The sequence below is a fragment of the Leopardus geoffroyi genome, chromosome B1 (assembly GCF_018350155.1).
Source record: "Leopardus geoffroyi isolate Oge1 chromosome B1, O.geoffroyi_Oge1_pat1.0, whole genome shotgun sequence".
Lineage (NCBI taxonomy): Eukaryota > Metazoa > Chordata > Mammalia > Carnivora > Felidae > Leopardus > Leopardus geoffroyi.
In genome coordinates this window covers 137,954,530-137,969,589 of record NC_059327.1, presented here as the reverse complement: position 1 = coordinate 137,969,589, position 15,060 = coordinate 137,954,530, and the positions used below count along the sequence as shown (strand labels likewise).

Genomic DNA, 15,060 nt, shown 5'->3' with positions numbered 1-15,060 from the left:
CCTGATTCCTGTGAGCTTTTACTTAGTTTGCAGAATTCTGAAAACGTTGATTTTGGTGGTTTTTGCCAGTGTATATACTGGTGTTTTGGAGGGCAGGACTTTGGTGTTCCTTAATCCTCTATTTTCACTGCTGTCCTCCCACATGTTCTTTTCACGTTGACTTTGACACTTCTCCCACCAAGAGGTGGGGGTGTGTCTCCTGCCGCCTTGAGTCTGGGTGGGGGCTTAGGACTGCTCCGACCAAAAGAGGACAACTGAGGTGATGCTTTGTGACTTTCCAGGCGGGGGTATAAAAAGGCTACAGCTCCCATATCCCTTTCTGAGGAGCCAGGGTTGGAACACTTGCTCTGGGGAAGCCAGGTACCACACTGTGAGGGAGCCCAAGTTCACTCACCTGGAGAGACCAGGTCAACAGGAACCAGGGCCCCAAGCTGACGGCCAGACTCAGTCTTTAGACAGGAATAAATTAGCCTTCAGACACTTCCAGCCTCCAGCCCTCAAGTCTTCCAGCTGAGACCCAGACATCATGGAGCAGAAATGAGCTGTCCCCGCTGTGCCCTGTCTGAATTTCTGACCCACAGCATCTGTGAGCATAATAAATAGTTATTTTATGCTGTTGCATTTTCTGGTAATTTGTTCAGCAATCAACAGTAACTGGAACAGTCGCCAAGTGAATTAAATGGTACCAGGCAGCGGACAGCCTTTTTCATCCCTTTCAGTGTAGCTGGGCTGTGAAAAGGCTGTGCTCAAGTTGCGGTTAGGAGCATCGAGATGATCTCATTAGTCACCCTTCCCTCCCTCCACACAGTGGCATCTCTTGTTCTAGATTTTACAAGTGTCGCCATCTTCCCAATCATCCGGGACTGGAACTGCAGAGTGTCTGATTTTTCCTTTCCCTTCCCCCTTTTGACAAAGGCAACAAGTGATGCCCATTGTCTTTTTCCTAGTGCCTCACAAATGTGTTCCTTCCATCCCGTTCCTAACAGAATTATAGACAGGATACAAAAGTCCCCTGTATTTAGAGACCACTGTCTCCTCCCAGGGCAATGCAATATGTGAATTGCCCGGTCTCTCTCTCTGAAATATTGCTAGCCCATCAATCGACTGTCCCTGTGTTCAGTCCAAGCCCTTTTCCTCCGGCTCCTCTTAAGTCTCCCTGGCTGCAAATCTAAATTTGGCTTACAGAAATCGAGTGGTATTAGATAGTATTCTAATTGTGACTGTTAAATAAATCCCTCTGTTCTGCTTTCTATGGAAATATTCATTCAACAACTCACAGCTTTTTCTTTGCCCTGACTCAAACGGCATTTGGAGGGAGAGTTTTTGATGAGTTCAATTTAAAAATCTGAGTAGAGCCTGCAGGGTCAGCTCAGCATCTTGTCTTAAAAACATGAAATACATGCAGTTTTCATCAGGCACGAACCAAGCTAGCGCCGCTTTTTTTTTGTGAAGCTGCACGAGAGGAAGTCCAGTACTCACACAGAGTTGTGTAAGGATTATTTCAGGCCCTCTTAAGAACGTGGGTATTTAACATGTGCTAGTTACCACAGACATTATAAGAAATAACCCTTTTTATAATCTAGAACTTCCTCCTTAAGACACAGAAAGCTGTTTGCTATAAGAAGCCAGAGGATAATTGCATCCTCTGAAATCTGACCACATTACCATTGTCTCCTAAATGCCCTGTTGAGCAGCCCATATTTAAGAGATTAAATCTTTAAAAAAGAGAGCGAGAAAAGGAAAAGAGGAGGGCAGCTACTGTCATTCATTTATTTTGCAAGTATTTATTAAGCACTTAACTCTGTGCCAGGCACTGTTTTAGTTACTAGGTGTGTGACAGACTCGGTCCCGGGCTCTCTAAAGCAGCAGAAATTGACAAGAGGCCAAAAGGGAATTCCAGGCAAGGCTTGTATTAGGGCTCATGCATGAGGGAAACGGCACAAAGGGAAAGTGTCCTTCAGGCTGACTCTCAGAACAAAGGCCGGGGAAAGTTTTCCAAGGGACTGAGGTGGGAAAGGGGTAACATCAAAACATGTTGGGGTGGGGAGGTATAGGAGGTTGGGTGGGCAGGCACAGTGGACAGAACATGTTTCTACATGCGGCTTATGTCTCATTAGCATGTTAGATCTGGGCATGATATTTAGTATTACCATGAGGGAGAAAGTAGGTAAAAGTTCAGTACTGGGGTCCATCTTGGCACAGACTGGTTTGGTCTGGTCTGGGTTTGTTTTTTTGTTTTTTGTTTTTTTATGCCTAATTTTTTTTTGTAATTTACTTATTTTTGAGAGAGAGAGCGCACGCGAGAGAGAGCTTGAGTGGGGGAGGGGCAGAAAGAGCCAGAGACACAGAATTGGAAGCAGGCTCCAGGCTCTGAGCCATCAGCACAGAGCCTGATGCAGGGCTTGAACCCACGAACTGTGAGATCATGACCTGAGCCGATGTCAGATGCTCAACAGACTGAGCCACCCGGGCACCCCTAGTTTGGTCCAGTCTTGACGAGTCTCCATAGTGAGCATTCCTGCAAGATATTACTGATCAAGGGGCATAGAGTTTTAGCTATCCTAGAGGATGTACTACTCAAGGGGCATGGCTATGCAGGAATGCTGGATTTTGGTGGTTAGGGTTGAGGGGATCTGAGTCCAGGCCCTGCTCTACCTCAGGTACATGACAGGTAAAAATCTGTGCCCTCAAAACAAACAAACACAATCCCTGCCCTCATGGAGCTTACATTTTAGGGGTAGAGAAAATGACATAATAAAATAAGTAAAATGTGTTAAACAGTGCTATCTCTGCATGTTAGAATTTTAACTAACCCAGGACCATATTTAGAAAATGCTAGCAAGCAAAATAAAGCTGGAAAGAGTAGTAGTGCTGGTTTGGGCTTGAGTTTTAGAGGTCAAGTAGGCCTCAGTGAGAGGATAACATTGGAGGAGGTGAAGAGGGTGAGAGATTTCATCAAGTGCAAAAGTCCTGAGGTCAGAGCATGCCTGGCTGTTGGAGAAACATAAGAAGGTTGAGGGACTGGAACAGAGGGAATGAAAGGTGGAAAGGTGGGTCTTACTGGCCCTTGCAGGGCATTTTAATGATTGGGGTTTTTAGTCTAAGCACAAGAGAAGCCATTGGAAGGTTGTAAGCAAGGGAGTGATGATCTCACTTAGCTTTTAAGAAGACCATTTTGTGGTGTTGAGGACAGTCTGAAGGAGACAAATGATGGAAGCAGACAGACCAGTTTTTGTGGGCTACTATAAGAGCCCATGAGAGATGGGAGGTTCCTGGACCACAGGGTAGCAGTGCATGGATTCTAGAATAATGTGAAGATTGAGCAGACTGGATTTGCTGACAGATGTGGGGTCTGAGAGAATGAAGAGCTACTTTAAGATTACCTATTTAAGGTTTCACTCTGACAACTAAAAGATGTGCTGTCCTTAACTTAGATGGGAAGATCCTGGGGGAATGAGGTTAAGGGGATAAGATCAGGGCTTATTAAACTCTAGATGACAAGTGGAGATGTCACACAGGTAGGTGAATATACAGGAGAGAAGTCTGGGCTGGTGAAGTTGGGAGAGGTCAGCATCTGGTGATATTTAAAACGAGAAGACTGGTTGAAGTCACCACAATGAACGTAGAAAGGAAGGGAAGAGTTCCAAGGACTGGGGCATGGGACACTCCAGTGTGAGGGTGTCAGGGAGAAGGCCCGGCAAAGGAGGTGGTGGTGTGGACAGTGAAGCGGGAGGCAAGTTAAGAGGCAACGATTTCTGGAAGCCAAGTGAAGAACATGTTTTAAGCAGAGAAGGGAGGTAGGGATTGATCAAATTGTGAAGTATTGCTTATGGGTCTAGATAAGGTAGTAAAAGAACTAATCATCGTATGTAACATCACAAGATCTCTGGAGAACTTGAGTAAAGCAGTTCCGTGAAGTGATAGAAGCAAGCTCCAATGATTGGAGTGGGTTCAAGAGAGAATTGGGACAGAGGGCCTAGAGACAACAAATAGGGACTTTTTTTTTTTTTAAAGTAATCTCTATGCCCAAAGTGGGGCTCAAACTCATGACCCTGAGATCAAGAGTTGCATGGTCTACCGACTGAGCCAGCCAGGCTCCCCGGGACTTTTTTTTTTTTTTTTTTTAAGTTTTATTATTTAAGTAATCTCTACACCCAACGTGGGGCTTAAACTCATGACCCCGAAATTAAGAGTAGCACGCTCCACCGACCGAGCCAGCCAGGCGCCCTGGGGATTTTTTTATCTTTAAAGATAGGAGAAATAAAAGCATATTTTATGCTGATGAAAAGATCTTTGCTTTTCCAGTGAGAGACCTAGCCTTCTCACCCACACTCCCTTCTTTGGACTTCATATTTGGATATTTGCTATTTCTTGGAAGAGTATAATTGGAATCTGAACTGATATGAAGCTGAGGATTGTGAAATCCAACTTATTTCATATGCAGAATTCTTCTCTCCCCCCAACTCTTGATTCCCATTGTTCGGGAGAAACACGACGTAGATGGGGTCAAGACTGTCCTTAGGTTCAGTGGAATTGCTTTTCTCTCATTTATTATTTGGATGGTTCTTCATATTTGTAATTTGGTGCTCTATGTCAACTCCATAGATAGCGCCTTTCCCCTATTTCTGTATGATGATGGTTCTTTACTGATTCTTTGTTACTCCTGCTTCAAGGGAATGACAATGACCAAAGAAGTCTTAAAAACGTAAGGTGAACCCTGTGGCAGTCACTGGGCTGTTCACAGAAATTCCTCCCATCTGGACACATGGGAGAGCGACTCTCAGATACGACTGTGCAATTTGCCCTAACCAATGAAATGTAAGCTAAGTGATGTCACTTGGTAGCAGAATCTTAAGAACCAGTGAGCAGTCTGCCACATTTTCTTGGTTGTTGGCAATTGTGGAAGCACATGTTGAGATACAGCCCCTATCAGCCAGGGTCTGAGTCCTAGCCATGGGCTCCCTTGCTAACCCCGTAAACACATCTAGTAGGAGAAACGAACCTTAGTTTTATTCGTTTTATTTTGGGACAGCAAAACCCAACCTATCCGGACTGACACAACGTCTAAGCAAAAATAAACGTTGGTGTTCCACTCTCCATTACAACCAACAGACTACAAAATCCAGGATATGAAAGTTTTACTTTCCCATCCCAGCAGCAAAGAAAACCCAGGAAATAACACAGGTGGTAAAACTTAATCTCGCTGTCAGTTCTCCATTAAATAAAAAACAACTGAACCTTTAAAACGTTAACATTGTTTCAAAAATATTTCTCTCCTGGGGCGCCTGGGTGGCTCAGTTAAGCATTGGACTCTTGGTTTCGGCTCAGGTCATGATCTCATGATTCATGAGATCGAGCCCTGAGTTGGGCTCTGGGCTGACAGCATGGAGCTTGCTTGGGATTCTCTCTCTCCCACTCTCTCTACCCCTTCCCTGCTCATGCTCTCTCTCAAATCAATAAAAAAAAAATTTAGGAGAGAACTTTTCTTCAAGAGACCTAGTCAGACTACCAAAACGAAGTTCAGTGTATTTCAAAGTTTGTTCTCCAGGCCATCTGTGTTAGATACTCCAGGGGTGCTCATTCCAAATGCAGATTCCCTGGTCTTGGCCTCCAAGAGGAGTCCTGTGGTTCTTAATTCCTAGAAGGTTCTGTAATCTTGATCTGTATTTATATGTGTGGTATAACACAAAAATATACTTGGTATTTGTCCTAGGTTCCTGCCCTAGAGCTGCTAAAACTTGAAATCTCCTGATAGCAGTGACTTTTGTTTCATAAGGAGCCTGAGTTTATGCCAATGAGGTCACTTATGGTGGGGCCCCCAAACAGCTCTACAATAAGGGTTGAGCTGGTCACCAGAAAGACTAAGTGATTAGACCTCCTGACCGGCCTCTAGAAGCAGATGGAAGGAGGGTGTTGGAAACTGAGCTCTATAAACTCTTTTTCAAATTTTTAAAAATGTTTATTTTTGAGAGAGAGAGCGTGAACAGGGGAGGGGCAGAGAGAGAGGGGGAGACACAGAATCCAAAGCAGGCTCCAGGCTCCCAGCTGTCCACACAGAGCCCAATGCGGGGCTCCAACCCAGGAACCACAAAATCATTGTCTCAGCTGAAGTCGGACGCTCAACCAACTGAGCCACCCAGGCACCCGAGCTCTATAAACTCTTGAACAGGGAGATTTAGAGGGCTTCCGGCTCAGTGAACACATCCTAATGCTGGGAAGATGGCAGGCCCCGCATTCCTCCCCTTACTTGCCCTATTTGTCTCTTTCATTTGGTTGTTCTTGGGTTATAGCCTCTACAATAAGCAGGCAGATAGATGTAGCGTTTTCTGGAGTTCTGGGAGCCATTCTAGCAAATTATCCAACTTAAAAGAGAAGGGAGTAGCGGGAACCCCCCTAATTTTACAGTTAAGTTGGACAGAAGTGTGGGTAGCCTGGGACCTAATACTTGTGACTGGCATCTGAAGTGAGTGAGGGCAGTCTTGTGGAACGGAGCCCTTAAACCTGAAGGGTCTAACAATAACCCTGGGTTGTGTCAGAATTGAACTGAACTGTAGGGCATCCAGTTGATGTCTAAAGAATCAGAGAATTGATTTTTGGTGTTGGAAAACACCTTAGAAATAGGCTACCAACATAACACAGAAGTGTATTTTCAACAGACTGATGGAGTTTACACATGCTTCGACATTACAGAAGAAATGCTGGTGTACGAGACAAATCATACTTCTGCATAAAAGAATTTTATTTAGTGGTCAGATCCCGATGAATAATGCCAGTCACTGCTTGATTCTGCTAAAATGTGCTATTAGATATACTCTTTTTTTTTTTTTTTTAATTTTTTTTTTTTTCAACGTTTATTTATTTTTGGGACAGAGAGAGACAGAGCATGAACGGGGGAGGGGCAGAGAGAGAGGGAGACACAGAATCGGAAACAGGCTCCAGGCTCCGAGCCATCAGCCCAGAGCCCGACGCGGGGCTCGAACTCACGGACCGCGAGATCGTGACCTGGCTGAAGTCGGACGCTTAACCGACTGCGCCACCCAGGCGCCCCTAGATATACTCTTAAGAAAATGTACAGTGCATCACCAAAAGCTGTTTAATTTGGATTGTGTAGAGTGAAAGAAAACTTCAGAAATCTTTGTTTTCTGGTAAAATCTTTAAGATACAAAAATGAAAAAAACAAACCCAAAAGCAGTATTCCAAAATAATAAATGTCACCTTGGACTATTTACAGTAAGATGCCTTTTTCCCAGGAGGATGCTCTCTGCTTGATTCTTTTCCTCACGTGTTACCCGTCTCTTGTAGGTATTCTCACCCCCCGCCTGCCCCTTCTCGAGGATTTCTTCCACTCCTGTCTCGCTTGAAGCAGCCATCTGTTCTTTCATCTTTGAATCTTTCTCGGATACTCCTTTTTCCCACGCTTAAATGACCAGTAATTCTACTGAACAGACGTTTGCTGAGCACCTATATGTGCTAGGCACAGGGCTAGGAGGCAGAGAGACATTACAGAGATGCAAAGTCATGGACCCCTTCCTCAAGAATCTGAGTTCGGGTTGAATTAAAAAACAGTTTTGTTTTGTGTTGGGTTTTTTTTCACATTATATTCCACGAGATTCCAGCCCCCGGTGAAGTAAATGTGGGGACTTCTTGAAACAAAGCGCACTCACACAGGGTCCGCCAACTTGGCCCATTCCAAGACATTTTGAACTAAGAATTCTGCTCTTTATGAAGCCCAGGCCTACGGTCTGCGTTCTAAACTCTTAGCAGGTAGAAAGCAGGTGTGCTGGGCAGTAGAGCATCAGCTATGCCAGTCTGTTTTGGGGGGAAGGGTAATCTTTTAATTGGTTTCTACAAATTCCAAGTATGAAAAAGCCCTTAACTCCCCCACCCCCCACCAAAACACTAAATCGTAGCTATAGATACATATTAAGCTTTTCCTTGATCTTGACTTGTAACAAGTGTTCTAAGACTCTTTTTATAATGTCCAGCAGGAGCTCTTTTTATTACCTCCACAAATATTTCTTTGTGCTTTTCTGTGAACGTTTTCTTAGCTTCAAACATAAAAGCAGCGAAGTAAGCCTGCAGGTGACCTTTTTTTTTTTTTCCTTTCATCATGGTTAACCTGAAACAAGTTCAGCTCTTGCATTTGGCCTACATCTTCTCTGTCCACGAGGCCTTGAGAGACCCATGGTAGTTACTTAAAGAAAAAAAGAAGGCAAACCATGAAATATAAAACAAAAGCTGTGCCTAGCATACTATGGAAGCAAAAACAAAACCATGCCTTCGCTGCCCCCATCTTGTTCCGTGCCTGGCAGACCATGTCCCTACAAATATTCACATTTGGAAATATTTCTCAGTCACAATAAAGTCCAAATCATGGTAGTGGGCTTGCAGCCTATTCCTTTCATTGACTCTGCACAGCCAACCACCGAACAATGATGGAAGGGAGTTTTCGTGGGGAAGTTCTTGACCCCATGCCATTCAACAGGTTACACGGGGTCACGTCTCTGTACAGTTTCCATCCAATTAGATGATAATCCATTCAAGTGCCAGATGCAGAACTTCCTCATGAGCTGGTTCCAAGCCCTTTGGATCTGAAGGCAACTTTGGGAGTTGGCATTATTCCCATGTTACATTTGGCCTGCCCTACCCTGTGGTAGGGGGAACACAATGCCTGAAATGTGTGAAGAGAATGAGAAGAGCAGGGAGAACTGGGAGAGAGAGGGAAAAGAGAAGTGATCATGCACAAGCTTCTTGCTCTGTCGTGCATATATTTTCAGTGTAACAGCGTGTATTTCGACACATAAGGGCTTGTGCTTTTTCGTTAAAGAAACAACTTGCCCTGAAAAGCTCATTTGGCAAATGTGGCCAAGAACGTGTGTGTGTGTGTGTGTGTGTGTGTAAAATGTGTTATGAGGCTCTGTACCAAGTCCTGCGGGTGTATCTTGCTGGCCCCTCCCTCCACCACACCCACCTCGCTGGCAAGGAAAAACTGGTGGGTTACACCTGGTCGGTTTGATATTCAGAGGCTTCGGACAGGCTTTCTGAGAAGCTCAGGAAATTCTCCTGGTATTCGGAACAAACAATCTCATAGCGGTAATGCCGGAACTCTACAGCAAAGGTGCCAAAATAAGACAGGAAGCACATGACCAGACCCCACTGGACCCTGGCTGCATACATGTGGATGCCTTGGGCCATGAGGATGAAATCTGGGGAGGAGCAGTCAAGGAAAGTAACCCCATAAGCCACACTCAAACCGGGCTCTTTTCTGGACAAGGACAGGTTACAAGAAAAGTCTTACTCTCCGCCCCCTCATCAGCAAAACTTAGCCTGACAGCTTCCTGAACGCAACACTTGCATGAATAATACGAAATAACATTGCTGAGCTCTTCGTTTGTGCCAGACGTGCTTCTAGGTGCTTTCACAGAAAATCTAAATCCTCACAACAATCCTACTGTTATCAGTTCATTTAAAAATAGGGGAATTGGGGCGCCTGGGTGGCTCAGTCGGTTAGGCGTCCGACTTCGGCTCAGGTCATGATCTCATGGTCCGTGAGTCGAGCCCCACGTCGGGCTCTGTGCTGACAGCTCGGAGCCTGGAGCCTGTTTCAGATTCTGTGCCTCCCTCTTTTTCTGCCCCTCCCCCCTCATGCTCTGTCTCTCTCTGTCTCAAAAATAAATAAACATTAAAAAAATTTTTTTAAAAATAGGGAAACTGAGGCCAAATGGTTAAGTAACTTGCCTGAGGTCACAAAGATGTTCACTGGGACAGCTGGGATTCGAATACAAGGACTCTGGCTGCCAGGCCAGGCATTCAACTCTACAGCTACCTTCTAAACTGTGAGATTAGCAAGAGGATTAAAATTCCAAAGAAATTAGTTGGCCAGAAAAATAAACTTCTCATTTTAAAAAAAATCACTGCAAATGACTATGGCTTTATAGTCATCATTTTATCTGCAGAAATAATTTTGAACATATCAAATCACCAATTACCTACATATAAGCTTTACCTCTGCAGTGCTACTAATGTGTAAGTGGCTCCTTTTCCTCTTCTGTCTCGTTTTCACTATTAAAACAAACAAAGGAGACTCCTATGCCTGAGTATATATCGAGTGTACACACACACACACACACACACACACACAGCATACATGAGGTTGGAGCTAGGAAGGAAAATGTTTCAAAGCATGTTTCAGCGAAAAGCCAAGAGGCCAAAGACTAAATACATTTTTAAAGAAAAATCAGAAATGCTCCCTTAGAATTAGTGCTATCTCCAGACTTAAAATCTTGGGAAATTTTCAGAGAGCAAAAGAATATGGTGAAACTACTTCAGCCAAACTTTGCTCTCCTGACGAGGCCTGGATCCATTCACCTGGGAACCTAGACAGGGTTCCAAATGTTCAGAAACAACATGGAGCAGAATTGTTTGGTATAAGTTGAAAACTCAAAATGATTTAAAGTCTGTACATTCTCTTCCCACTGAGGGCTCAAAGTACTGGCAAAGCAATATTATTACTTAATGAGGAAAGGATAGATCTTCAAATCTCACCCTGGCAGAATTCTGACCTTTTTACTCATAAAATATTTCATCACGTGCCTAGCAGTCAGCAAGATTTTTGGCTTGATTTTCCAGCCCTTGAATGTTCTCTAATGTGCTGAAGAACTTGAAAACAAACAAACAATTAAATGTTTGGCAGTTAGTGAGGGAAGAAGAAATAAAGATCCCCAATACTCCAGTAACTACAGGATGTCTCTGAACAATAAATATTTTCACATTTTAAAGCCACTTTCCCTAAGGCAAGAGGGTTTGGGGTTGAGTTCAAGAGCTGTGCCTGAGTTTAAGTCGAGATCACTGCATACAGAGTGTGATCTTGGATAAATTAATCTCTGTTCTTACTATCATACTTGTTAAATGAGGATTAAAAGGGTTGATACATTTAATGTATTAATGTGCTTAGAACAATGCCTAGCACATTATAAGTGCCCAATAATGTTAGCTATTACTTGACCGAAGATGTGTAATTGGGTTAGCTACACATTCTACCACCTAGGAACCTTATTCCCTTCCTCTCTGGTTTCCTGAGGAGACCCTATTGGAGTGAACACTTGAGATCATGCCTCCCAGCGGAATGATCGGCTGATCTGACTGGTTGCACTGGAATTGGCCAGCTTCTTCTTTTTTTTTTTTAATTTTTTTTTTAACGTTTATTTATTTTTGAGACAGAGAGAGACAGAACATGAACGGGGGAGGGGCAGAGAGAGAGGGAGACACAGAATCGGAAAGCAGGCTCCAGGCTCTGGGCCATCAGCCCAGAGGCCGACACGGGGCTCGAACCCATGGACCGTGAGATCGTGACCTGAGCTGAAGTCGGACGCTTAACCTACTGAGCCACCCAGGCGTCCCGGAACTGGCCAGCTTCTATTGGGTCATGTTACCAGTAGGTGGGGTCACTGAGCTCCCTCCAGGACTAGTCTCTCTGGGATCTGTTTGGGGTTAAGCAGAAGCGCTCTCCTCTGCCTTTTTTTGGTTTCTTTCCTTGTTACTTAATGGGTAAGTTGAATCCCAGAGTGTGAGATCAGAGGCCTGACACTTTCTCCTTCACAAATTAAATTAAATAAAAGGGCCATTAATAAAGTCATAAATTAACTTTTTTTAAGATGGAAGGGGAAAAAAAAATCACAATTCCCATTACGCATTCTGTGTTTTTCAGACAGGGAATCTTTTCCATCACTAATGACAAGGAGAATGCATGACACCATTCCTACAGATAGAAACAATTTTGAGAAGGCAGAGCTTGTTTTAATTTTAGTTCTCTATCTCTTCAGGTCTGAGAGTTTTTGTTTTTATATCCATTTACCTATTTTGTCTAAGATTTTGAGATAATCTGACAGTACATGCTAACTAATCGGAAATGGCAGTTTTCTCATCTACATATGTGTGTTTTAATCTCCCTACCAAAGAATCTTTTCACATTCAAAGGATACAGAGGACCACACACAGAGTGATAGATGCTGAGAGAATAACTCGTGGAATACCAACTTTCCGCCCTTCATTCTTGATGTTGACTTTGAGTGTCAATGCAGCCTGGATCCAGCAGGTCAATGTGCCAAATCCAAAGGTCAAGGAAGTTCCAACATTATGGATTTCTTCATCATTCGTGAGCTAAGGGATGAACAGATAATGACAAGGAGGCCCATTTAGAAAAGACATGATGGGAGAAAAAATAGGTGAAGTGATATCTCCATAACGGGATGATAGGTTTTGGAAAGAGTAGTATCCTTCATCTCTACTGGCTCTTTGTGTTTGTTCTCAAATGGTTTGAACTCTGAGGGGGAAAGGGAGATAAACAGTACTTCCAAACCTCAAAACATTTGTTTAGAATAACCACTCAGGCAGTGGTAATCTATTCCTTGAATTTAATTTCCAGAAAAGCGTGGAGAAGTCAAAGAAAAAAGCAGGAGAGTTACACAAAAAAGAGAAATGTCAGTTTCTACAAACATACACTGCAAACTTTGTTTTCCAGACTGAGAAATGAGACTTGGGATCTGGCTGTGTATTTAATGATTGAAGAGGACCAATTCTAAGAAGGTCAAGATTTTACTGTCATAGACAGCTAATAACATTTATTCCTACGTAATGTGATCAATTCATTGTTAATGGGATTTTGTTTTATTTTCCTCTTATAAGGAAATTGCCACCTAATAGCTTTTGCCATATTTGTAGACCCATTAAACGACATTAGTGTTTGACGATTCCTGGTCAAGGCTTTTATAGAATGAATAGGTTAAAGGAGACCCATTCGGGTTATTTCATTTGAAGGTTAAAAATGTAAACTCTCCATTACCTACTGATTTAAAAAAATATGTTGGTCACTGGGGTGCCTGGGTGGCTTAGTTGATTAAGACCTGACTTCAGCTCAGGTCATGATCTCACGGTTCTTGGGTTTGAGCCCTGCATCGGGCTCTGTGCTGACAGCTCAGGCTGGAGCCTGCTTCAGCTCCTCTGTCTCCCTCTCTCCATTTGCTCTCTCTCTCTCTCAAAAATAAATAAACACTAAAAAATATACTGGTCACTTAAAACACTTTTAGCAATGATCTATATCTATATAATCTCTCTATCTCTCTATCATCTGTATGTTTTTTTCAATGCTGGGCTTGAACTCATGACCCTGAGATCATGACCTGTGCTGAGTTTAAGAGACAAACACTTAACTGACTGAGCCACTCAGGCACCTTGTTTTATATATATATTTTTAATTACACGTGGGAAAATAAAATCTATAGTTGAAGAGATGGTTCTTACAACATGGTAAAATATTGTTTTGAATTGCCATTGCCTTCAGATGTTTTATTGTTTGACATTTCTGGGAATAATGGTTGCCTCAGGTCAATATTGCTTTCCTTTGACAACTTTTTCTATTGTTTTTGGCTGTAGTATTTTTTCCTCTTCTTTGGAAGAAGCCACTTTTTTCTTTCTTATTCAGAAGGCATATTTTCAAAACTCATTTTAAATAATGATTCCTCAAATTAAATTTTACTTTTAGGAAATTGGTTGTCCACACTATACACAGTCTATTCACTTATTAGTTTAAACTTGATTTTAAAAATAGATAATATAATTACCTGGTTCAAACTTTAAAAAATTATAAAAAGAGTATGGATGGAAAAGTCTGTCTACACCATAGACTAGCCACCTGGCTTCTTCACAAGCAACTAACTTGTGGTTTCCTATGTATTCTCTGTAGATATTCTAGAAAGTGTTCTTCATAAGTGGTGTTGAGCATCTGTGGTTCACCAAAACACTTCAAGTTTCTGGACTTTAGGAAAGAACAAAATGTCTACTCAGTAACTTCCATCCAAGCCCTGGTTGAGAGAATGGATGGTGAGCACCTTACAACATCCAGAACCGGCAGCACAGAGCAGAGCAATAGCTCAGTCAGTCTGGCTTGATACGGGATGAGACCTAGAACAGAACGAGTGGGATGGCCTGTCAAAGAAGCCATCAATTCAAAAATACTCATTCAGTTGCTACTGTGTGCCAGGAGAAGTGCTGGGGAATGAGCTTTCCTGGTTTAATCAATTATCAGGACTGAGGGTTCGAACAAGAGACAGTCTTAGAAAGTCCACTAGCATATTTTCTTGAATGCCTGTGCCATCTGGATTTCACTCCACAGACAGGGAGAGAAGTGTCAGGATTCATGTTTGACTGCAGGGAAGAGGTTTCTAAACACAGTATAAAGCACAGGCTGGAGGACTTTGGGAAGAGAATGCAGGCAGGGAAACCAGACAAGTACTCTTCCAGTTGGTTGTCTATCTCACAAGTGGAGTCATTCGAGTCAAGAGTTGGATAATGGTATTGGCAAGGGAAATTATTCTTAAATGTAGTGACCTTGGGCTTCTAAATTTCTGGGAAGAAGAGTTAGTGTGTCTTTACACAAGTCATAGATGTTCTAGAGAAATTCTAGGCTTTTTTTTTTTTTTTTAAAGTTTATGTATTTTGAAACAGAGAGAGAGAGAGAGAGAGAGGCAGAGAGAGCACAAGCAGGGGAGGGGCAGAGAGAAAGGGAGACACAGAATCCAAAGTAGGCTCCAGGCTCTGAGCTGTCAACACAGAGCCTGACGTGGGGCTCAAAGCCACGAACCGCAAGATCATGACCTGAGCTGAAGTCAGAAGCTCAACCGACTGAGCCACCCAGACACCCCAAAATTCTGGGTTTTCAAACTTGATTCCCACACGAGCTTGCCAATATGAAATGCAAGCTTTCATCCAAAAAGGATGTTCAGTGTTTAATTTTAGAAAGGCAATGATCCTATTAGTTTTCTAGAAAGTTACATTAGGAGACAATTTGTTATGAAAAAAAAGCATAAAGCACTTTGAAATCCTTTGTATAAAATTCACAGCTATTTAAAAAAAATTTTTAAGTGTTTATTTTCGAGAGAGAGACAGAGAGACAGAGTGCGAGTGGGGGAGGGGCAGAGAGAGAGGGAGACACAAAATGCAAAGCAGGCTCCAGGCTCCGAGCTGTCAGCACAGAACCCGAGGTGGAGGGCTTGAACCCACAAA

The 15,060-nt window shown here is 43.0% G+C and overlaps 1 protein-coding gene across 2 annotated transcripts in view; it reads right to left on the bottom strand.

Moving 5' to 3' along the window:
- Positions 1-7,070: 7,070 nt before the first annotated feature.
- The window catches only part of TMEM150C (transmembrane protein 150C), a 78,077-nt gene continuing 70,087 nt past the window's right edge, over positions 7,071-15,060 (bottom strand). For both annotated transcript variants that reach the window (XM_045473583.1, XM_045473582.1), the window contains exons 7-8: positions 11,982-12,159; positions 7,071-9,206 (exon numbers count right to left, since the gene is read on the bottom strand). In XM_045473583.1, the coding sequence (XP_045329539.1) occupies positions 8,998-9,206; positions 11,982-12,159 (387 nt within the window). In that variant the 3' untranslated portion in view covers positions 7,071-8,997. The remainder of the gene's footprint in view (positions 9,207-11,981; positions 12,160-15,060) is intronic.